Source organism: Nyctibius grandis, chromosome 8 (genome assembly GCF_013368605.1).
Source record: "Nyctibius grandis isolate bNycGra1 chromosome 8, bNycGra1.pri, whole genome shotgun sequence".
NCBI classification, from domain to species: Eukaryota; Metazoa; Chordata; class Aves; order Nyctibiiformes; family Nyctibiidae; genus Nyctibius; species Nyctibius grandis.
In genome coordinates, this window is record NC_090665.1 from 11070197 (window position 1) to 11095981 (window position 25785).

General features: G+C 46.2%; 1 protein-coding gene across 4 annotated transcripts in view; it reads right to left on the reverse strand.

The window, feature by feature from the left end:
- Window positions 1-2046: 2046 nt before the first annotated feature.
- The window catches only part of ARMC9 (armadillo repeat containing 9), an 80526-nt gene continuing 56787 nt past the window's right edge, over window positions 2047-25785 (reverse strand). The window contains exons 24-26 of one of the 4 annotated variants that reach the window (XM_068406199.1): window positions 22979-23108; window positions 18241-18413; window positions 14744-14858 (exon numbers count right to left, since the gene is read on the reverse strand). In XM_068406199.1, coding sequence (XP_068262300.1) covers window positions 14836-14858; window positions 18241-18413; window positions 22979-23108 — 326 coding nt within the window. In that variant the 3' untranslated portion in view covers window positions 14744-14835. Of the gene's footprint in view, window positions 2108-13896; window positions 14859-16814; window positions 16897-18240; window positions 18414-22978; window positions 23109-25785 lie in introns of those variants that run through there. The other 3 variants (XM_068406200.1, XM_068406202.1, XM_068406201.1) reach the window with 3 other exon arrangements.

Below are 25785 nucleotides of genomic sequence, written 5' to 3' on the forward strand. Positions count from 1 at the left end.
CAAGGGGCCCTCTTCTCTCCTCCTGCACACACACTGGTGTCTTACATGAGCACGATGCCTCTGGAATACAGCAGGACACAGCTAAGGCTCAGACATGTCAGGGAGGATCTCTCCAGGGGCTGGCACCCCCGTGAGCAGGGCTCTTTGCTTTTGAGATGGACCTAGACCTTCCCACGCATGCTTGTGTTTAAGCTAAACCAGAAAACCCACCTTGCTTCTCATCTCACATGCAGCCAGATGCAGAGGTCTGAACTGGGATGTCCCCCAAGAAGCCAAGCTGCCTTTAGGGACTGGCACTGAGCCATCAGCAATGGCCCCTGCTCCAGGAGCGGACAAGCCACCTCCTGCGCCTGCCACAGCAGGTGACATCCCTGGGGACCAGGGAGATGATGCTCAAGATGCGTAAGGGGCTGGCACAGCCCGGCAGCTGCCTGGGTGTGTATCGGCCAGACCGGGAAGCGGGCAGCCAGACTGAGCCCGATTCACAGCCAAAGAACACCAGCAGCACCAGGGCTGTTTTGCACCAGTCGGGATGGAGCAGCAGCCCTGCAGGCTGGCGCTCGGGGCACTGAAGGGTGACACAAGGCAGCTCCCTGTCTTGAGGACCCCATGAAGCTTTTCGGGGCTCTCCCAGCTCTTCCCAGGCTTCATTTGTTTGACACCCAGAGCCACGTGAAGGTTAAGTGACATACATGGGGGGCAGACGGACCCATGCCTCCCCGTCCCATCCCTGACCCCACCCAGGTGTGACATAAGGGTCCCTCAAATCCCTCCGCCCTGGAAACGCCACCTCCCAGCCTCGCTCTTGCCTCCACTCCACGCTAATGATATTCATTTCGCCGCCTTTTCTCCTCCGCCGGCTCCCAGCCGCCCCCCAGCCCGGGTGACTCACACTCGGCACACACTGAGCCCTTTCAGCAGCCCTCGGCACCCCGAACACTGCCCCAGTCTTCCCAGTGCCGGCGAGCCGAGCCCCCCCCGGTGCGCGGGGCCGGCGCGGGCTCCCGGCCAAGGGCACACATCCGCACCCTCGCTCAGAGAGCAGCTTTCACGGCCAAGGAGCCGAAACCCTCCCCGGAGCAACCTGGGCCAGGAGGAGGCACAAGAAAGTGGTCGACTGGCTGGGATGGACTTAGCCCAGGTCCCTTTGAGCAACGGCCAGCAGTCAAAAACAAATAAATAGGTGTATTTGAAAAGAAAAAAAAGAAAAGGATCACAAGCTCCTAACGGGACCGTTCTTGGCTCCGACAGACGAAACCTGCCAGGAGCCTTTTCCTCCCTTCTGCCTTCACCAAACTTTCTCTGGCCAACAGTGGGGCTCTGTCTGCTGTGCAGGGACGGGGTGGAGAAGGGGCTCCTCTGTTCCTTGGCTCCCGGCTGGCAGCGGGGTGGGCACCGCCGTACAAACCTTGCAAAATCCTCCACAGAGGAGCCACTGGAAAACCCGTTTGCAGGAGTTCCTCGGGGCCAGGGCTGCGCAGGGAGCGGGCTGGAGGCACGCTGCATGCGGGACAGCACCAGCCCCTGCGCTGCACCACGTCCCGCTTGTGCAAGGGGACTTGTCGCCCTCCCCGGGGACTTGTGTCTCATGGCCTGAGGTGAAGTGCTGGAGCCTGGGAAAGTTCATGGGTGGTTTTGCAGGGGAGGCTGGGGCTTGGGTGTACCCCAAAAAGAGCCTTACCCGCCTGCCACGGCCTAGCACCAGGGCTTTTCAGCTGTCACAGCCTCCCCAGCAACGTGTGCACACCCCAAGGGACACAAAAAGAAAGGTGAACTCTTGTGACCATGGGTGACACAGCGGGGACACACAAACCCAGGGTAAACCTTCATGCATGAGGCTGAACGAGCATCTCCTGCCTCTTTCCTTCCCGCCTCTTGCTGCCTTTTTTGCCTGCGATTTTGTGTTCGATTTGTCAAAATAACCAAACTACCTGAATAAACAGTTGCAAACTCCTCTACGGCAGAGGCAGAAATGTGCGTGTATGTGTCCATCTGTCCGCCCATCCGTCCAGGGAGGTCATCGTTATCGCAGCTCTCAGCACAGACCCTCACACCTGGGCAGCATCGCAGCGGCACCAGGGGATGCTGAAGCTGCGCTGATTTACACCTGCGGAGCACATGGACCTGCATCAAGCCCAGCTCTGGGCTAGGGAACAGGGCTAAGAAAAAGGGGAAAAACCTACAACCTTGTGAAAAACCGCAAGCAGCAGGTCCTCAGGCTCGAGGGGAACCCCCGCCTGGGGTTTCCTACTGGCTCTCTGACGCGCCTCCGCTCTCGCCCAGGCACCCTCCTTGGAGGGGTCAGCAGAAGGATGCTGCCCTGGGGCCAGGCTTGTTTGTTCTCTTCCAGAAGTAGGGCCAGAGAGGTGAAATCTCGAAATCTTGGTTGGAGGAATGTGGTATCTGAAGGGCTGAGATGTGCACCGCAGCCGCCCTCCCCTCTGGGTGTTTGCCAGGTTTCGGTAGCAGTGAAGTCCCTCTTCAGCTCCCATCTCCAGCGAAACCACCACAACAAACCAAGCTGAGTATTAGAAGCCCAGAGAGAAGTATGAGGGTTTTGCAAGCTGTGCTTAACCTGGGAAAGGTCACCCAGAAGCTGTGCTCCTGGCCATGAGGTCAAGCCATCGGTGCGTGGACACCACTGCCAGCCCCCAGCAGCCACAGAGAGCCCTGTGACCGGTGGCAATGGCCCCATGGCCACAGTGCAGGGGAAGGACACGGCTCATCACCAGCCCCCTGCACGTTGCAGCGGCGAGCGCAGCCCGAGCAAGTGCTGCTGCATCAGGCTGTGGTGCAAACAACGCCTGGCAAAATGTTTTTCCACTCCCTCCGTCCCCGGTTGTCCTTCCCTCACCTGGTTTTGTTAAGGTGCAGGGGGATGGATCCTATTCACCCCCTTAGCACAGCCCAGGGAGTGCGTAGGGAGGACGAGATCCACCATTAAAGGGTTAATGGCAGCTGTGCCAGGTGTTATGATGCTGAAGGGCAGTGATGGCAGCCCCAGTGGAACAGCTGATGGATAAGGCTTAAATATATACAGACCCCTGGGAGGCCCAGAGGGACCCCATTTCCCAGGCCCAGCATTGCCCAAGCGGGGAAAGGGCTGGGGCACATTTCCCACGCCCCAGCCCTGCAAGGCACTAGGTGCTGGGGTGGGCAGGGAAGGAGGGGAGCCCTGCCCCTGCAGGTAGCTCCATCCTGGGCTGGTCCCGCACCCCAGGTGGGTCCCAATCCACTGGAGCAATCTGGAGGCACCCGCCACCCGCTCACAGGGCTGAGGCCAGTATCTCCACTGCTCGCATCCGCCTTGGGATCAGCCATCCAGCCGCAGAGCCTTGGGCCAAGCCGCAGCGCTGCCAGCAAAGTTATCTGCATTGCTTGCAAAGGGAGAACCAATACATTTCTCACCCAGGAAATACAGAGATTCTTTTCTCGATAATCTGGAAAAGAAACTGATATATGTGTGGAGGAAGGGGAGAGGCAGAAGAATGTACACTGTATTTATGGAGCTCTTATTTGTCACTGGTTCCTGCACGGCCAGGCCGGACAGCTCTATAACCTGCTCTAATCCAATCCCTCCTTTGTGCCAGAATAAATTGTCTGAGTAATACCCAGCAAAGGCACTGAAGCAACAGGAACCTGGTCAGATGCTGCCTGCATAAAACAGCGTGGCAGGAAAAAGCAAAATTCAGGCTGCGAGGAAAAGGGAGGTGCATCAGTCCATGCAAGGAGGAGCCGTGTTGCACTGTTACTTTGCACCCCATTAGCTGTGGGTGTACAACGAAGGAAAACCTGGGCTGGGTTTGTGCAGCCCCAATCTTCGGCGTGGGTTACATGTTCAGTGGGTGTGGAGGAAAAGCCAGATCCCGTAACAGCTCTTAGCTGATGCAGGTACAGCATGGGCTGGGTTCATGCCGATGCAGGATCAAAAGTTTTGTGATTTCACTGTGAAACCAATAGGATGTACAGGAGCTATCCCCCCCGCCCCGCTTCCCCCCGAACCGCACGAATGGGGGAGACACACGGTTGTCCGGACAAACAGAATCTATTTCTAGCCCTCAGGGTCACAAATACCAGCTACAAACTGTGCCTGGAAAAGAAAATAAGCATAAGCTAGTACTGCTCGTGTTAACATGGTAAGTTTTCCAGGCAATCTCCAGCTGCAGCCCCCCAGCACAACCTCGCAGGTGTCCCAGCGCAGCCGCTCTGGGGACCCCAGCTGCCCCCTCCCCACGCACAGAGCAACACTCGCACCTTCACCCTGCTGCAACAACACGTGTGACAACACTCAGGGATCACAAGAGTCAGCCCTACCAACAGCAAAGGGCAACCTCAGATTAAATAACAAGGATTAAAGCAGAACTACCCCTAAAACTCACTCTCCACATTTTTGCAGTGCTCCTACCCAGCACCCAGCCGCCTGCACTCCAGCGAGGCTCGGAGGCAGCCCCCATCTCCCCTGCCTGGTCTCTTGCAATCTCCCTGGCTACCCCGAGGCAGGTGCAAAGTGCTCTCAGGCTGGAAGGAGTTAAAATAAGGAGACACTTTTTAGTGACTATTTGCATTTGAGACAACCACCCCCACTGGAGCCACAAAGGTATTTCTCAACTGCTTTGTGATGTTCAAGGAGGTATGAAAGTGGGTGTGGTGGCAAAGTCTCCATTCCTGATTCTTACCTTGTCAGGAACAACCTCAAATTTCATATTCACTCAACCCTTACTGCACCTAAACTATCGTATGACCTTCTCCATGGTTAAGAGCCTAACAGAAACTAATTGGTGCATATACACCTACCAACATGCAGGTCAGACTCCGGATTTGAGCCGCTGTAAGAGAATCTGTGCATAAAAGTGGCACTGAGTAATAAAGCCAGCTGAAACACAGCTTTCGTGCAGATCTGGTGTTACATGAGCAAACCAAAGCTTTTAGCTTCTTTGCTTTCCCCTTCCTTGTGTTTCAGAGCACGACTCTGCACAGAAAGCCAGGTGTAGCAGCAGCGTGCTTGGGGCAGCTGCTGCTCTATCACATCAATTCATGACAAGATAGAGAAGAAAAGCTCTTCAGGATTAAAAAACTGATACCCTGCTCCTTCGGGCTGAAAAGGAGCCTGCAACAGCTCAGGCACAGTCAGGCAGTGACAGCCTGACATGGAAGAGCCTTTCCTGAACCGGTGAAAAGGGAGCATCACCTCCCAGCGTGGTTTTGCTCTCTTTGATCCAGCCCCAGCACACAAGGGAATGACCAACAAGGCAGAAACGCTGGGGGAAAAGCCTTCCCTGCAGTCCCTCACAGCTGGGAGCACAAGACCCGCCCCCCATCCCCAGTCCCCAGTACTGCAGGGCTTTTAGGTAACCTTCCCTCCTGTCCGAACTGGGGGTTCGAAGGTGCCTGGTGGGAACTCCCTGGAGATGGAGCAGATGAGCAACAGCCCTCAGCCCTTGCAGGGTAACCCCATCCTCTCAGCTCCCCCCACAAGTGTTAAGGAAACCCCAATTTCTCCTCTCTCTGTAACTGGCTGGTGTCCCGTGACTGGGTGCCAGCCCTACACCAGCCCCTGCTGCCATCCACCTAGTTCCCCCAGTGCGCAGCTGGGCTCAGAGGAGCCTCTCCTGAGTCTTACTGTGCTTCCGCCTGCGGCACGCTATGGCCTCACCACTTCCACGCAAACACACACACTTCCACCCTGTCCTGGTTTTGGCTGGGACAGAGTTAATTTTCTCAGTAGTAGCTGGTATGGTGCTATGTTTGGGATTTGGAACCACAACAGCACCAATAAGGCAGGGATGTTTTAGCTATTGCTTACACAGGGTGAAGGCCAACTCTGTTTCTCACGCTGCCCCACCAGCGAGCAGGCTGGGGGTGCACAAGGAGCTGGGAGGGGACAGAGCAGGGACAGCTGGCCCCAACTGACCAAAGGGATATCCCAGACTATGTGATGTTGTGCTCAGCAGTAAAAACTGGGGGAGAGATGGAGTGATGATGTCTGTCTTCCCAAGTAACAGTTATGCATGATGAAGTAAATGTTCCTTCTTCCTGGAAATGGCCGAACACCTGCCTGACCGTGGGAAGCAGGGAATGAATTCCTTTTTTTGCTTTGCTAGCACACACAGCTTTTGCTTTACCTGTTACACTGTTATTATCTCAATAAACAAGTTTTCTCACTTTTACCCTTCCACTTCTCTCCCCATCTCACTGGGGAGGATCGAACGAGCAGCTGTGTGGAGCTGAGCAGGGTTAACCCACAACACACTCCTGGGGGCGATAAGGCCCCCTCCATCATCTCCAACATGCCTAAGCAAGGACGTATTTCCCCAGGAGCTGATTTTCTAGCAAGGACAGGGTATTCCCAGTACAAACCACACTCACTGCCCAGAGGAAGGTCATTCAAAGAAACACGTGGGCAACACCAGTAACCGTGCCAGGCAGCGGGACCAGGCAGCTTCACAGAAGATAAGGCAGCCTGCAACCTGCTGCTTTGCCCAGTGCAACAGCCAGTGTTGGGATAAAGAGGCAAAATATGCTGCCAGCTCATCTAGCAACCCATTGCCCCATTCCCACTGCCCAGGCATGGGTAGAGAGGCATGTAATGAAGCACAGAGGTCTCAACATTGGACATGTAACACTTCAGTGGCTGACTTGCCCTAAACTGTTCTCAAAATGGTTTTGCATAAAGTACTGTCGTCAGAAGGTAAAGCTAATAAAAGATTTTAATCAGCCCCAGCACAAAAGGAAGGAGATTCCTGCATAATACCAGAGATTGAAAAGCTCCCCTTCGGGATCTCTTTGGGATCAGGTCTGTGCTGCAGGAAGAGGCTGTGGGAGACAGGTGAAGGGGCTACAGCCAGCAAGCACCAAGCATCCAGCCAATTTTCGGAGAGCTCCAGCCTGGGACGAGCACCTTTCAAAGCCTCCTTTGCCTCTGTAATGCACAAACACAATCCAGCCCTATGGAATAATTCCCATTGCAGGAAAAAATAAGGCAATCCCCCCAAACAAAACAAAAAGTTAGAGCGAGGAAAGGAAGCAGAGACAGGAAACTGCATGGACACTCTTCAGAGAGGCCACTGCTGTGGGATAAAGGGCCAGATTTTTATGCATGTGCTGAGGTTCCTTCTGAAACTCATTTCAGGCACCTGCACAAACCAATCGTCTTTCCATGAAGGCTCAAACCATCCCCTGCTGCCAGCGAGGACAGAGTGCCTGTAGAAAACTAGCTGCCTCCTCACAGCTGCTGGGGGGAAGCTGGACTGGGTTGAAATAAGGACATAGTTCCATCTCACCAGCAACAAGTAATGAAAATAATGATACTTACAGCAAGGGTATCTCTTTTATTCAGATTGGATTCCACAGACACAAATGTGTTCTTGTTACCAGAAACGTGTAAGATCACCTGGGTTGGTTTTGGTTAAAAGGCCTTGGTCTCTGCCGCATACACAGACACGATCCAGGAGCCAAGACACCCAGCTGGCACTCAAAATGAAATTGATTCTCATTGCTGCCATTTCTGGGTGACTTGGGAAGTGACATACAATTGCTGACACTGGCTTCTCCTTTAGTTACTGTAAAGGTGGTTTCAGAGAACCTCGGAAGCCCCAACAAGATTTGTCAAGGTTCACAATTTCTTAGACCAACGTCTTCCTGCAACACTCGGCATGGCTTTGTGAAAACCTGCGTCCTCACCACCTGCATCCTCAGAGTCACAAGGATAACAAGAATTAACAGAGAAACAGTCTTATAACGCCCTCTCCTTGCCTCTGCCCAAAGCACGCTCACATTTTAAACTATGGTACTGGAAACAGCCATTTAGCTACTCAAAGTTTTCAGTCCATGTGGAAAATGAATCAAACGTAAACTATTTCTCTCCCATTCTGCACAAATGGGGAACCACACTCTGCAACGGTCAGGTCCTGAATTTGCGTGAGAAGATGACACTAAACTTCAGGTCACCTCCATGTAAGCATGACTGAAAACTCAACCAGAGCAATTTTTAAGTTTTGGGAGAAGCAAGCCAAATTCTTCTTGCTGTTACTGCATATTGTGGTAGCACCTAAAAGCCTTAGTTATGGACCAAGCTGCTCATGTCCCCGTGTCACATAAGCACTGAGGTTGACTCTGAGCTATGGGACCAGTTGTGCTGGCTCACAATTCATGATTTGCCCCTTGTTGCAGTGTGGCTACACTGGCACAGCCACTCTGGACAGTCCCGATCCCTGGATTTTGGCAGAAACAGGACAGCAACAGCTGCCATAGCCAGTATTGCCAGGGCATGGCTGGAGTGATGTGACCCATGAGAACTGCCGTTGTACTTTGCCCGTGGATCTTCCCGAGGTGATGGCTCATGACTAGGAGCTCCCTGGCATGGAGCTTTTGGTACAATTAGTCAGGATGGAAATTCTGGCTGTTTCAAACAGCCCAGTTTCCACAGGGCTTGAGGATGGAAGGGGCTTAATTGAAACAGAACTGTTTTCCTCAAGTCCCAGAGCTGCCTCATTTCAGTTCCCAGATGCTCACTTGGAAGAGGAGGAAAAAGAAAGGAGCCAGTTTCATGGAAAATCATGGTAGGCCATGATCTGCCAAGCTGAAAAAAAACCACCCCAAATCCAAGTCATCTGCTTAATAGGAGCCAGGCCATTAGGATACAGCACATTTGATCCAGGGGGAAAGCAGCTGGAGAAAAGGGTAAAAATTTCAGTGAGACCTGCTGCTTGACAAAGAATTCATTTGGTGCTAATGGTCCTGCTTCTTGCTACCAACACAAACCGCGGTCCCAAAAGGCAGTGCATGAGCAGACATGAACAATATAGCGATTTGTTCTCAGGAAGCATTCAACCTCTGCCAACAGTCAACCGGATCCAGGCAAGGGCTAGGGCAGTCAGACCGGCACATGGCAGACCAAATGAGGAACCGTATCACTTGGCACAGAGCTGCTATTTCCAGCACTTACATCCCATCCTCACGTTAGCTCAACTTTTTCACTCTTCAGAGAAGGACTATGTGTCTGTAATGAAATCTGGATCTACAAAGGCCAGAATTTTTCCTTGAGAGCAGCAGAGGGAGGTGTCCTTCACCTCCTAAAATCCCTCAGTAGGTCTGATTTTCAGATGGCCTCTGCATTCAGAGCTGTCAGCTACAGCCTAATATATAATGCACCTTAAACATCTGCAGGATGAATGTTATTGTTTCAGGTATCCACCCCTCTTTATTTGTCCCGGTTTTTAGCTCTCAGCATCATTAAAAGAAAAACAAATAAAATGAAGTAACACTTTAAAGATTTTTAAAATTAAAACCAGCAAGACATACTGGAAATAATTTTTTAAATTAAATACAGTGCTAGGTCACTTAGAGTCAGAGTGACCAAAATAATGGACACTCCCCAAATCTGTGGACTTAAAATCATATCAGAGCAGCATTTCCCATATTTGAAGAAGATAGATAAGAACAAAACAAACATTTAAAGCTGTCACCTGGATTTCTTACCATTTGTGTGAAGCGTTTTCACTTTCACTGTAATAAATTGCTGCCCTAGTTTCTTGGAAACTTGGATCATATGCCAAGGACTGCTGAGAGAACTTGTAATAAAAGGAGGACATGTTGCAGAAAGTTATTAGATGTCCTGGGGTGTGCCACTCAGCCTGTTGTTTGGAGAGCATCAGATCCTTAAAGAGCGGAAATTTGGATCGTGAACCTGTAACTGTATACAATGCTCTTCCACTGCAGGGCAGAAAGCAGCCTGGAGTTGGGAAGAAACTTGCTCTGAAACATCAGATCTCAACCACTGACAAGATGCCACACTAGAAGAATTACTGGTCTGATAACACAGGAGAACAATGTTTTATGTTCTGCACCCAGAAGTTGGTTTCTTTTTAAAATCTATTAGCAGAAGATGCCCATACAGCTTGGTCAGAACAGTCTGGTCTTAAAGTCGGTTTGGTTTGCCTTGAAACGTCTCACCCATCAATAAATTCTCAAGAGTTCCACTCCGTTTGCAATTTATATGAAGAGCAGAGGTTAGGGAAGTGCAGCATCGCCTGGAGAAGCCCACATGGCTTCATCACAGAGGTATTTTGGTACTTAGATCCCACCAAGGTCAGTGGAGGTTTGCAAGGCTACAACTATAGCCTCTTTGCTAGCCATGCCCACACACCTCCTTGAGCGCAGCATGCTACAGGGCACAGCCAGGCGTGTCCAAGGTGGCCTGCAGGGCTCACACATTCTGCATTCCTTGGTTAGATTACGCTCCCTGGGGAAGGTGCACCTCCCAGCTCTCCAACATTCCCTGTCCTGGGTAAGGGCTTGTTCTAGTATTGAGCCAGATTTTGCGCAAGTGTGAGGATGGTCCAAACTGCCAAGAAGTTCTGGCTCAAAGATGAATTCAAGCCGCAAGGTAAAAGATAAGTCTGGATGTACTTAAATACCTGGGAGGAAGGTAGCCTCTGCTTTTCTGCTACCACTACTCCAAGATGTGCATGAATGCAACGCAGCACTTTTTATCTCTACACTGTAACCTCCACCATGATTTATAAAGACTAGTGGAACTTTTTCTAAAGGAAACAACTCAAAGCCAAACCAAGCAACCACTGTTCCCTCCCCATCACAGCAATATTTCTACTCCAGAGAACTTCCTTGCTTGTCTTCCCCTACATACTTAAATCCTCCAACAAATAATACTTCTGACACCAAACCAATGCCACTGGTGGCATCCCACATGCCTGGGCTCTCCTCATGAGAGACCACGAACAATGAGTGGTTCATGCCTGCTTTGCAACACCTCTGAGTAAACAATGCTACCTCTGCACAGGCAGGCCAGGCTGAACAGAAGGGAGCTGTGTTTCCAACTCAGGTGGAGACAAAACTGTTGGGGACAGAATTTGTCGATAATAAACCAGAGTGAAATGTAAACAAATGCACACCCTAAAAGTTCATGAAACCCCAAACAAACCTATCAAAGAGAGAAAGAAAGAAAAAAAAAAAACCACCTTTAGAAGCATTTTTACTCAGTCACTACCAGATAATCTTAAAGCACTTTAATGAGCCCTCCATGCAAATTTAAATAGATTTACGCAGTTTATGTCTCTCATAACACTGCGCATCATAAACAAAATTAGACCAAATTAAGAGAAGTTCTATCCCAAAGGCATGCTAGCACCACATAGCACTTTGGTCCCAGAAAAACTTCCTTGCAGATCTGTGTGTCATATGCAATAACTGTATTTGCTTATTGTAAACACAATCGCAGCCACTCGAAGTACAATCACACCCCTCGCATTCAGGCTGGCAATTTCCACTGCTCCCACTGTGAATTTACCAGGGTGGTGTTGTATCTAACAGCAGCCTTTACGTGGCACATACAAAAAATACCAAATAACTTTAAAGAGTAAGGTGCAGAATTTGCTATGTGTGTGTTACTGACCTCTATTCAGGGACCTTTCAACCCTGAACAGTGATGTCCTACTAACAAAGGCAGAATCAACCTTTTTCATTAGCTTCAAAACCTTCTGACTGGCATCAAAGAGGCTTTTTGTGAACAACATGGAGAAGAAGAGGACACATTACTTTGTTAGCCTCTCAAATTACTGCTCAGCTGATAATTTATTTCTATGAATAACCATAGTTTCTCTCAAGTATTTGGAAAACTAAGTTTCTCAAGCATTACTATTAAAAATAGTCATAGTTTTCCAACTCTATACTCACACTCACAGACTCACAGAATGTTAGGGATTGGAAGGGACCTCGAAAGACCATCCAGTCCAATCCCCCTGCCGGAGCAGGATTGCCTAGACCATATCACACAGGAACGCGTCCAGGCGGGTTTTGAATGTCTCCAGAGAAGGAGACTCCACAACCTCTCTGGGCAGCCTGTTCCAGTGTTCGGTCACACTCCAGAACATCAGAGTTGAACATGGATAAATGTACCTAGAGAGTTCTGCATTGCAATAGGCCTGAGTAAGAAACAAACAAACACACAAGCACGTACCCTTTCAGTCCAGTTCTGCAAGATGCATTTTGGTTTTCACTAATCTTGATCTGCTGGAGGGCACCTACCCACCTCCTTCAGCTGATATTTAAGGAGTGGTACAATTTTGGCCTCAACTAATGGTAAAGCCAGTGAGGTTTTGGGGTGGTTTCCCCCCCACCAAAAAAAATAGTCTGCGCTTTTCGAAAGCTGCTCTGCACCTCAGAGGATCAGGTCTGCTCCAACATGAAACCCAGCACTGCTGTAAAATAAATAAAACTCAACTGCTGGAGCATTCTGTGTTATCCGCATATGCAAATGAACATGCTTAGCACTTCAGTGTTAACAACTCGGCCATTGATATTACGTGCTGGAAAAAAGACAGCATTTCAGAGGAAAAAGAAAAGCTGCCTACCCTGGCAAACCACTGGGTGAGCTTTTATGGCTGTTTTCCATTACTGCCCTTTTGTGAACCAGAGGATGGTTTTCCATCAAAAGTGTTTATCAACTCTGAGAAGAGGTGGATGAATCTAAGCACAAGTCAGAGATTTTCTGTGATTTGTCTAGCATGGAGAGCTATGTGACGGGGGCTATCAAGTGTCTACAATCACTTTATGTCCTATGTAGTTTGGGCCTTAAAGCAACACCTGTACTCTGCCTGCTTTGTGTTAGGCCTGCGGGCACCCTGAAGTTACCAAGCGGTACATGGTAACTGCCACATGAATATGACTAGATCTTACACTGGGGGATGTCTTATCACATGTCTTACGAGGAGCAGCTGAGGGAACCAGGGTTGTTCAGCCTGGAAAAAAGGAGGCTCAGGGGAGACCTTATCACTCTCTACAACTACTTGAAAGGAGGCTGTAGCAAGGTGGGGGTCAGTCTCTTCTCCCAAGTAACAAATGATAGAACAAGAGGAAATGGCCTCAAGTTGCACCAGGGGAGGTTTAGATTGGATATCAGGAAAAATTTCTTCTCTACAACTACTTGAAAGGAAGCTGTAGCAATGTGGGGGTCGGTCTCTTCTCCCAGGTAACAAATGATAGAACAAGAGGAAATGGCCTCAAGTTGCACCAGGGGAGGTTTAGGTTGGATATCAGGAAAAATTTCTTCACTGAAAGGGTTGTCAAGCATTGGAACAGGCTGCCCAGGGAAGTGGTGGAGTCACCGTCCCTGGAGGTATTTAAAAGACGTGTAGATGTGGTGCTTAGGGACATGGTTTAGTGGTGGGCTTGGCAGTGCTGGGTTAACGGTTGCACTTGAGGATCTTGAAGGTCTTTTCCAACCAAAACAATTCTATGATTCTGCAAACATCTGATACAGTGTCACTGATCTTGCTGGGTCTCATGGCAACTACATCACATGAGGAAACGGCCTTGGCTCTTCAGTTGCCACCACATACCAAGAGACACAATTCAAGGTCTCAGCACAAGCATAAAGCTTTCTTCTGGTCCTATGGAAACGATTGGTGGCTTTACACCTCTTTACTCTATGGGAAGGTAGTGTCACTATCAGAGTTGCTTTACCTTTCAGGCCACATTCCACTTGTTTGTTTCTCAAAACAAATGCTTCTCCCTTTTCATACCTGTTGAAGCATTTCCTTTTGAAGTCTGCCTACAGCAAATACACTCCCTGCTTTTTGTGTGTCTCAGCCAAGTTCCAAGGTAAACTGCATTTCTGGAAATGTTGTTGCTGTTGTCCTAACAAACAGTTGTGTCACATGAGGGGATGTTACTGAAAAGCCAACCCCCAGTGAAGACTTCAGTGTTTCCTGGTCACTGTTACTGTTGAGAGAAAGAACAACAAACAGCACTAGCTTCACAATTCACTGGCAGAACTAACTGCTGTTTTTTTATTTAGTGGAGGGCTTCCTGATCTCTTGCCTAGCCAGCACTTCATATTCACTGAAGACCAGCACAAAGTCCATAAAGACACAACCAGTCATTGCTCAGAAGTGACAAACATAAAAAAGCAACAAAGGCCAAAGAAGATTGTCGACAGCCACATGTAAAGAGAAAGTTGCTTCTGCTCTGTTCACATTCTCATGATTTCTCCTATGAATGAAGAAAAAGTTCTTCATTCCAGTGGAAAAAATGGATTATTCATTCCACAAATTTTAAACAGCAAAATTAAGAAAAAAAAACATGTAGGAAGAAGGAATAGGACTAATTGCTGCAGATAAAGCTGCTGATCATAACCTCAGAGCTGAGCATGGATGCTGCTGAGGGCACTGGCACAGTGCTCTTCAACTGCCACAGGTCAATCACAAGTTGAAGAAATACTTTCAGTCACAGTCTCTGGTGACCAAACACAGATCTCACTCCACACAAGGCTGCTCCAGGCAGGGATGCTCTCCGCATATGGCATACATTTTCCCTCCTAGTGCAGATCCTTTGAACACAGATATCTCCCAACTCATTCACAAAGGCACAATTTTAAAAAAGCAAGTGGCAGGCTAGTTCAGCAAGCAATATGTAAACAAGACAGTTGCTTTGTCAGACTCTGTGCTGAGCCCTACACACTGTCTCCAAAGGCCATTTACTCTGACACAGAAGGCAGAGGACAAGAGTTTCTTCTCAAGGTGGCAATGTCACTTTTGAGTAAACTATCAGAGACATTGCGACTATATGCATCTCCCATATCAGTCCTGGGCTGCTGCTGAGACCTTGAATTGTAATAACAAGGCCCTTGTCTTAGCCAGCTTTAGAGACGACAACAGATGCATCCCATCAGATAATCCCTGAATCACCGTGCAAGGCGTACGCCGTGCAATGTCAATAACCTCACTCTCTTCTCAGTAGGTTGCCAGTAAAGCTCATTACAGGAAGCTGGCTCTGTCCTTCAACAATGTGACAGGTGATTCTCGAGGAAAGGAACTGTTCTCACTTCCTGTAGGACTGTCTGCCTGCAGAAAAACAGCAAGAAAGGGTCTGTCAGCTGAAAGCAGGATTTATTACAAGACAGGAGCTGCCTGAGGGCAACACTTGTTCAACCTGTACAGTGGCACAAACATCACAAAGAACATGCACAAAGGCACCTTAACCACTGATGTTGCAACTTAAAAATGTAGAATGTATTTATGGCAATCACTTGTCAGGGGACACCGAAAGAACTTGTGGAGGAACAGAAAGTCACTAGGGTTCAGTCCCACTTCTGACAAAAATCATTCCATTTTCTTCTGGTAGAGATTTTTGTACTACTCTAGCTCCACTGTGCTCCAGAAAGAACTTGGTACACTGCAAACAGCGTAAGCATGCCCATGCAGAGGAGCTGGGAATGGCTGCAGAGTAAGGAACAGGATAGAATAACCATTCAACCATGTCTGCATGGAGCACATAAGCACAACTGAAAAAGTCTAGATTTGCAAGTCCACCCTACGTTCTAGCCACACTGCCAGTGTCATCCCTGTACCAGCTAGGAAGTAGAAACCACAGAAAATCCCAGCATGGCTGGTTTTATTTGGAGGAGCTCGGTTTTGCTTTGAGGTACAGCTTTAGAGCTCGGCTAACAGCAACAGGCTACATCTTCAGGCAGGAATCTGGCCCCAGGCCTGTAGCTGCACTAAGTACCTGTGCTTCCTCTGCATTCCTCAGGCATTCCACACACTCCATGCTCCAAGAGCAGCCGTCCCGCTAGTTCAGCGAGGTTTATGTAAAAGCAACTTATTTCCAGAAAATACACCCATAATAAATATTAAAAGCAAGCTAAAAAAATGTGTCTCTAAAATAAGTGAGAACATCAAGTAAGTACAATCAGAAACTCATCTTTTTCTCATCATGCCCATCAGCTATAAAACCCTGTATTTCTCCAGCAATACCAAGAAATCCACAAACTAAAGACAGTCTTCCAGTGGGACAGAGACTCTTGATATGTAAAAACCTAAATACCTACGCAGCAGGCAAATGGGAGGCAGCAACTGCTGAAATCTACTGATTGCTGATATCTGTGCATCTGATACCATTATTGACTTACAGGTAAGTCCCACTGGGAAATTAAAGGAACAGTAGCACAGAGCTTTACTAGGGAAACATTAGGGGCTCACCTGCTTCAGATGCTTCCCTGCACCTTTAAGTGACAGCTGGGAATTTCATTACCTTTGAGAACCTCACATTTGGACGTAGGTGCTTAAAGCCCTTTTTAGTTCTTTAAAAATCTCGTCCTTATCACCTTCCTCTCACTTTTGCCAACCATAAAAACCTGTGTGAAATGCCCCGCAAGACGGACAATAACTAATAGGTGCTCTGTGACAGCAGACAACGCCACAGGATACATATACACAGAGTGAATGGAAGGTGATTTGTTTGCAAAATAATTTCTTTGCTATTTTTAGCAGGAAGATAGGAGTTTAACATTTAATTGCTGACACCAAGTCTATCTCATGGCACAGGTGGATAAATAGAAAACAATTACCCGGAACCCCAATAGAAAACTCTGGAGAAAAGATAAGTGGACACATAATAAGATGTGATGCCCACTATACATTCAGTTTTAGGATGCACAGACACAGCCAAGATAAGAGGTATATTGTAAGACAAATACTATCCAATAAAAGTTGAAAGAGGCCAAGAGTCTGGACTTACAAATTACATACACTGAATTGACAGAGAAACCCAAGTGATGTAGAACTCTGATCACACTCTGCTTTAATGCAATTTCAAAATAAGATACATTATACACTGGAAAAGGGACTCACTCCAGAGCCCTATGAGAGCAACACGTGTATGTTGCAGCTTTGATAGGACACGCACACCCAGGAGAGTAAAGCTGCCCTGGAGGAACTAGAACATGCGGAGGCGTTTTTGTGCACACGTACAGCGTGCTTTTCCCTTCTTCAGCAGGGCTCCTTTTCAATGGGCTAGTGCTTTTGTAAATGAAACGAAACAGGAACCAGGGAGAGACTCTCGGGTGTTAACACCACATTCAGGCAGGGCAGAACAGTGCTCCTATCACAGGAAACAGAAAGGACTGATACCAGAGGTAAAACACAGGTCACATGCAGCGAAAGTAAAGCCGAAAGAGCTGGCAGTATTACCTAAGGACAGGACTGTTGAAGCAAGTACTTTCTAGGTCAAAGCCTCCCTTAACCACCAAGGACTTTCCCTTCCATTGCCTCACCTGTACTCCCCGAATGAAACCACCCCATCTCCCTAGACGTGCAACTGCGTGGAACGACAGTGAGTGAGCAACACAGGCGGCTTCAGAAGCTCTTTCCAGCTCTCTTACTGATTTACTAGGTTATTTCAATTCCCTGCATTTCATTTTCCCTACTGGTAACGAGGAGCTAATGATATACACATATCTCAAATTTGAGAAGGTCTACAAAATATTATGAGCTACTGTGGTTTTGTGAAGTGTTTAAAGATAACAGTTACAGCTAAGGAGTAGAGCTGATGTTACCTTGAGATCAAATAATCATCGCTAAACTTCTTATGATACATTTGGAATAGGAATATAGAGCACGTAGCTCCTGTCATTTCCATAGATGCTGGCCCCAGAGGTGCATTTGAATTCAGCTAGTCCTACCTGCACTCCAGAGAAAAAGCTTACTTGTTACTGAAGAATGCACCTTTCTTCCCCTTCTCTCCCCCAAAATCCCCACAGTTTACACACCATACACATGTTGTGTGAGCAGCTGAGATCAACATTTCCACTTTACTGGGCTTGTGTTGGCTGGCTTAAAGCAAGCGTCCATCTTTTCCCTCCAACCTCAGGAGGCCTCCTCTCTTCAGAGCCCATTGCAAACTAGTACTGCTTCCACTTCTTCAGGTAACAACACATCCATGTGGTTCTTAAATACAAGTTTCCAGCAGAACGGCTGCCACAAGCAGCACAGCTGCCCTGAGCCCATCTTCTGAACTACCTGACATCTGGTCTACATTCAGCTGCAGTGTAAACACACCCAGATATCCAAATTCAAGAACACTGAACAAGTTACACAGCGGAGTGAACAAGTGTCTAAAGAAAGGGCAATAGTCTAATGACATCTAGAGAAAGTCTACTCTGGGACTAGAAGCTTTCCCCCAAACTTCTGAGAAACTGGGCCACTTTTCTCCACCCAACGACAGGAAAAAGCACGTCTCTTAACTGCTCACATGACAGCCTGGAAACAGGAGCAGTGTTCAGCAGGATACAATTACATAGTTGTACATCCTGCAGATGACAAGTACAATGTCATATACTCCTGGCACATTTGTAGCATACAACTTCATTCCTGGAGAGCTACTACAGTGCTCCCTCCTTTCCCACCCCAAGGCCTGACAAAAAGAATGATGACTTTTTCCACTTACTCTGTCTGCTCCTTGCAGATGATCCTGAGGAGCTGGGACGGCTTGTTTGCTGGGGTCCAGACTGAGAGAACTGGGGGGCAATGGTTGGGACTTTTTCCTTTCCAGGGCTGGCACTCTGCACTTCAGGAGTGCGAGGGATCTTGGGTTTGCTGGTGAAGGCTGAGGGAAACTCACTGTAGGGGGAGATGGAAAGGGTTAGCAATGCATGGAGAAATATGTATGCATAGTAAGTCTGCAGCCAAGTGAAACCTGCAGTACGTGCTGTGACAGCATGACTGCTCAAAATTCAGGGAGACTGCAAATGGAAAGGAACATGGCACCACAGGTACTGCCCTGGGGCATGTACTCACCGCACAGCCTCTAAACCTGGCTCTATCGACCTATCATACTCAAACCTGATTCTTTGCACAACAGGACTGAGCAGGTTCAGTTAAGTCCCCTGCAAACAACTTATAGATCTTTAGCTTGTTTTCCATTGTATTTATCACACACACAGACTCAATCTGATGTGCAAAAAACATATAGATATGCTACAGCCCAGGAATACATCCTTTTAGGGCACAAACACTATTCTTTCTCCCAGGTATAGGTCACAATCTTGGCAGATGCAGACAGCCTCCCTGGCTCCCAGCTGCGATAAGATTAGTAGAATCCCCTGAAGGCTTTGTCAAAAGGGCAAAAAGCTGCAATGGCATCTAAGAAATAAATTCCCTAAGCACATAGGTTTCTTGTTCATGCTGAGAACATAAAACAGCTGCTGATATTTCACAGTCTGCATGTGCTGCAAGAATACCATTCTTTAAAAACGTAGTCCATGACTGTGTGAGGATACACTGTCCTTCCCTGCCCCCAGCATCAATATATTTTTTCCCAGGTACAAAACTGGAGGCTACCAGGAAACAGCAAGTCCCTAAAATAATTCTGAATCTATATTCATGTTTGGTCTAGTGAGTCTATTTTCTCTTAAAAGGAGAAAAGGTTAAACTGAAGTAACAGCTACATGAAAAAGGAAATAAAAGCAGAGGCAAAGGCAGGAGATGAAGAAGGTGCCATCTAAAGACAGGCGCTTAAAATGGAAAGTGCCCGTGTTATTAGCTCCATCAAAAGAACCCTTTGTGACCATCAGAAAGGGTGATTAGGAGGATTTTGAAGACATTTAATCTCCCCTCCTCCCCTGGGAATGCTGCTGAGTCAGTGCTGATTAGCCCTTCCATACCCCTGCTTCACCTTGCAGGGAGATTTGAGCAAGTGTTTCTTTTGTATTTTAAATAGCATTAATTGTCTGTATTTTGCATACGTATATGCTAACTATTAAGGACAGAGACATGCTAACTGGTCTGCTAAGAGCCAGCTCTGCAGTCCTCTACCTATCTCTGAGTGTTACAAGCATTACACTTGTCTCATTTCCAAGGAGGAGGTGGCAGATGGCAGCAGAAACATACTAGCGAAACAAAACCAAAAGAGTAAGATTGGCTAGATAAAACCCCAAGCCGTGGATCCCAGACATATTTAAATATCTCTCTCCATAAAATAGTCTCATTGTTGTTGCTTTTTTTGTCATTTTATTCACTTTGGTTCAAGAGCTGGGTTTTCAGTTCACTGGTGCTCTTCGTGGTAATATTGTGTACTATGATATGCTAATAGAGAACAAAACCCTGCGTCTGTATTGCCATACACTAAAAAGCGTTTTTATAGCCATCAACAATATCCACAGAGTCTCACTGCAGTGACCGAGGCAGCTGGACTATAAGCACTTTGGAGACAAAGCAAAGTAACGCAACCAGAGTCACTCCACGTTACCAAAGAGAGATACACAGTGGTCACACAGGATGGTTCACATCTTTGCAAACTCTTCAGGAAAGGATTATATGAAATAAGCTGGTAGCAAACACTGTAAAGTTGAAAAAAACCTGCTGTTTCTGACAGGATGCAGAGCAGATCTCGGTCTCCATGTGCCCAGGTGTCACAGAACCTCATCTTTTATTACATCAATAAATAGGCCAAGATCAACAGAAAATAGTTAATCCTCAGAATAACACAGAAAACTGCTATTTGGCATCCTTTAGAACCTGATGAGATGAAGAAAGAAGCAGCAAAATCTACTGTGGGAAAATGTTCCGCAGTATTTGGTAAAGGAGTCATTTACGACAAGGTGTGGTAATTTGAAAGCAAGTGCTAGAAAACAAAAAAAAAACCCAAAAACTAAAACCCAACCAATCAAAAAATCAAATCCACAACAAACTCACACAGAAATCTACATTTGCATTGAGAAGAAAGAAAACTTTTTACTTGGAAAAATTGAAATAATTGTCTATAAAAAGTGCACAACAGACTGACACTGGGATCAGAATAATCAACCAGGAGGCGTGACAGGACTTGAACATACAAAGATGAGTTAGATCATTTTCTCCTAGAGAAATACACTTGGACTTTTGGCCATTTTTACCAGATTATCAGAAAAGTAAGACCATTAAAGACCTAAGACAGCCCTGCAGAGTTAAAGCTCTTTGTTATGATGATACTGGACATAATCACAATAAAAAAATAAGGGCTTTTTCAGCCAGCCACAGTTGTAAACTCAAGTCTATTACAAATTTATCCTTGATTAGCTAAAAAGCACAACAGATGTATATTCTTACATGACCAAGATGCAGCAGGGAATAGCAATGCAGGGGCAGCTGCCAGTCTGACATGCACCAGCTACAACAATCGTTTGTTTCTGTGAAAATAAAACAACTGCAACAGACATGTCACTACTAGGGCCTCATTCTCCTGTCAGACTGATTTAGCGCAATTTCACTGATCTTTGTGCAGCTAATTCCCAATTCATACTGCCTAGGAAGAGGGGAAATAGCAGTGACTGCTTCATCACCACAGCTCAGCCCTCCTTTTCTCTTACATAATTCTTCTAGGAAGGTCTTGGTATTCGCCTAGTAGGAAGGAGACATCTTGTACAGTGGTCAAAACTATGACCACAGCAGCGATTTATTCGCTCTGTTTTGCAAACAAACTGAAGTATGCTTCCAAGAACGAAAGAATGAAAAGGCAGGTCTGGCTATTGCAACACCAACATATTAACAAAAGACCCTTGACATAGGAAACCCTGTGTTCGCTTCGACTGTGAATGGCTACATTCCCATATCCGTAACTCGAGGCTGCATTTGTAAATACAAATTACTGTACGCATGCTAAGGAAGCACGCAATGAAAAGATATTATCTTCTTCTGCAGGATGCTGCACCTGTGCCTTCAGTTAGAGATCCATCTATTACTGAGATTTAGACATTTATGAAGAAAAATTAAAGATTACTGGGGACATGTCTTTTTAGTAACAGATAATGACTGTAGATAAGCAAAGCCTCTCACCAACGTGGGGGGCAAGATGCTGCCAATTTATAACTTGTTGAAAGCCAAAGCCTGAAAAATATCTCTCTCTCCATCACAAAGCAAGCAATTTGGCCATAAAATTCTCATGGTCCATTTGTATTTGTAGTATGTGCTTAGCTACTGTTAGGACAGGCAACAGAAATAAAACAAGTAATGCTGGGATAGGGGTATGACTACTAAGCACTTCAGCTGCTAACCAGTGATAATTTGTTGACAATATATAATTTCTCAGATCTCACCATCGAAACAGCACAACTGGGAAAAATAAAAAACAAAAAAACAAAACCACACCAAACCTCCCAAAACCCCCCAAACCACAGACATGCATCTGTAGGCCAGAAGGAAACAAAGCTCTAAGCAGAGAGTCCATTTTTCAGAAGTGCCAAAGCTTTAACTGACACAAATAACTAAGCACTTCTGAAAAATCATATCCATAAAGAGCTGGTAAAACCTTCCCTTTAACACATCTCCACCCTTTCTGTGTTTTACTTCTGGAATGTACTTGCTTTTAAAATTTCTCTACACTTACTGTTTAAAACTTGGCCCAATCAAATTAGCTATAGGAAAAAGCTGTTAATGTCTGAAGGACAAATGCAGGCCCTGCTAAACTGCAGTAAACCTTGGTCCAATTGCTAATGAATTCCTAGTTCTCATCCAAGATATAACATCACAGTCCTACATATGACAAAGGCTTCACAGAGGGCTCAAGGTATGAACAGGAGAAGGAGAGCAAGATCTTTCATCTTCTTTTGACAGAAATTGTTTCAAGGAAGAGTTGAAACTCATTGCTAGGAGAACTCGTAATATCACCTCCCTTGCTATACCTGGCTAGTGGATAAATCAGGGACTCTGGTCAGCAGTGCTAGCAACTCAGCATGTTTAAACGCTCTGAATCCACTTAAATGCTTACTTTTTCTTCCTTCTGCAAGTTAATTCCTGCCCTGTTCCCACAGTCCTACCTATTTCTTTACTAATAAATGATTTTTCATGGGTTAGAGTCAAGTCATCTAAGGAAGCAATCAGGAAGTTTTATTTGCAGAGGATGATCCCAGAGGTCTCTTCCAACCTGGTTGATTCTGTGATTCTGTGACTGCGTTGTGCATACATGTGAAGTTCATTAATGCCTTGCTTGAGATTTCTCCCATTCTGGACCAGATGCTTCGAAATTGAACAGCTGCCTCTGGCACAGCTAAGGGTATTTTGTTTGGCAAGCACCACCACAGTTGTCTCAGACCAGACTACATCATACATCAAATGACTTCACAGATTGTCTTTGCAGCAGCATGGAATTAGCTGGTAAGTCCCCTCAGACTCCTCTTGCACTTTCAGATGCTCCTCTGGATAAATCATACCTATGAGATTGCCCATTTACTTTGTCCTGGGTGAAGTCAGTAGATCGGGAAGAGACATCGTCACCAGCTGGGATGCTTCGGTCCATTCTATGGCCTGATGAGAATACTTTAGATGACTTCATTTCAATTGCTATTTAAAAAGAAACACAGTTCAGTGAGGAGTTGTCTCTCTACAATTTTACTGGAAACACAATCAAGTCGGTTCCTGCCATATGAAGGAAACCTTGAGATAATGGCAGGCTACTGAGTTAGTGTGGCAGAGTGCATTACAGCTCATCAGCTTAACCAAGCCAACTGCAAGTGTGGATACTTCCAGCCCTTTGCAGTTGGAAAGCAAAACATGCTTGGATCATTTTCAAAGCAGTTATACTCTGCATTTGCAACGGGCTAGGAGCGTGCAGACCATCAGTTAACATATATCAGCTAATGACTGATATCTCATTAAAGGCACAGGAATGCAACCACTTGCAGTTGTCTGTACATATCCATACTAACAGCCAGCCACTGCAGACAAAAAGAGTGTTTTACTCTTCTGTCAGACTTCAGGTCTATTACATTTGTTCAATATACCTCCCTTTCTGCCTTGCACTAATGGAGAAGGGAAGGACAGTCAGTTTGCTGAGAGTCACAAGGCACCAAGATGTGCAAGTTCAATAAGAGTTTAGGGAAAATCCCTAGCTCCTCTCCTCCCATGCTCAGGACAGGCTGCCGTCCTGATTTGCTCTCACATGCCGATATGGATGCAGATCAGGTCACTTTCAGACCGGCATTTGGCTGTCCAGCACATGTTGTCTGACATTCAGCATAATAAGCGTAATAAGATGACCAGAGTTCATCTTTAGTCCACAAGTTTTCTGCTCGCAGGAGACAAAAAGAAAAAAAAGAGCCAGGATTATTGATTCTTTACCAAAGTGACAAAAAGGGAGGATGGACCCAGACAAAATCAGATCGACTCAAGAACAGCTGAACAAATCCAGGCACGGAGGACATTAAGAACTGCTTTTATTTTTAGAAAACAAAAGAGGATCAAGGTTCCTTGAGGCTAAACTTAGCTTCCTTGAGATATGACCTTGATGATGCTAACTGTTCACATGAAGCTTTTATTCTAACAATTTTTTTACTCTTGGTCTCTTTCTATTCATTTCATGATTTGACTGCATGAAACTGAATCCCAAAGTATTAATGTGATGCTGGAAAACATATTCTGAAGTGAGCAGGTTCCTAGTACTGTATAATGACCATCAGATCAAGACCAGAACTCAAGAAACTGTGTATTTATTTCACAGCAATGATGTTTGGCAGGGCATGATGAGAGTCTCTAGAAGCAGTACAATTATTTTTACACCTTTCTGTTACGTAGTGTTCCCTGCTATATCTTAGAAGGCACTAGAAAAGAAAGGGCTTATTTTCCATTTCTAAAATACAAGCCTTTCCAATTTAAGAATTACAAAACCCACTGCCTTTTGGAAAGCAGGGGATGTCCAAAGACCCAGTCCAATTACCGTTATACAGAATGAAAGCCCTGTCACTGACATGAATAACCAAGGGATCCAGCAGTGCAGTCTCTCTTTTCTTTTCTCTTGATCCTCATTTGTAAATCCCAAAAGGTAAGAAAGACAAGCATGTATTTAACTGGCTACTTGCAAAAGCCTGAAACAAACCTCTGGCGATCCTTCAAGTAGCTCAGTGTTGTTTTACAGCCTGGGTTAGTGCAAGGAAGAATTGTTTCTGCCACACACAAAAATTATTTGTCTTTTTACATGTATAATGGATATAAACTTGCAATATGCTGTATATTCCAACCTTTCTACAAGAAAATAAGAGTATAATCTAGTTCTTTTATTAGTATCCACTTGCATATAATTTTGACTGAAAACAGCTAACAAATTGTTTTAGACAGAGGCTACAAGCAAAGTTCTGACAATATGAAACATAAAAGTTGTCAGGAATTCCTTCAGCATGAAGGCTTTAAATCAATATTCTCCATCAAAAACGAACATTTGCTTTGCTGACTTACGCAGGTTCCCTGTTTAAACCTCCACGCAAATGTCTACAAGCAAACCGTCAGACAGCATCAGCAGCATGGAAAAGGTGACAAAGGTGAGTGAATGCATTTCACTGGCAAGATATTATCAAAGTGTGGTTCAGAAGGCATGCTGGGCTCCTGGTGACTGCAGAACACCTTAGAAATCGCATCCCATTACACTTTAAAACAGCATATAGGAACAACTTGGACACCTGCTTGGTTTAATTTCTTTTAAGAAGAATGAATATGTAAAACTCCTTTTTTTTTTTTCTTTTATATAGGAAAACTGTCAAGTCAGAATGCTTTTGATTAGTTTACAGCCTCTGCTGCTCCGAGTTACTGCCCCTGGCCAGCTAACCTCCCCGTAGAACGGGCTCAGCTATACTCAAGGTGCTACTGCGCAAAGCGAGGCTTGGGGACAGCAGCTCTCATTCCTACACAACAGCGAGAACCCAAGTGCCCATCTTGAAGAGAAGTTTCATCTGCTCCTATCATACGCCTTTCCTTCAGCACGTTATATTTATCAGCTCTAGGCATTACGCAAGCAGATTCCTGTCTGCAAGACCTTGGTTACTTTCCTCAGAATCCTTTTCATTTCCTCTAGGAAATTTAAAAAAAAGACGAGAGAGAAAAAACTATGCTATTCCTTCACTGCTTCAAAGCATATTTTTCAGCAAAGTAAAGGCATGCTTTGTCTGAACTTATTAATAATTCTGTACCGCATATGCTGCAAGATCCTTTATCTAAGACTGCAGAACATTTTGCCTTAAATCACTAATTG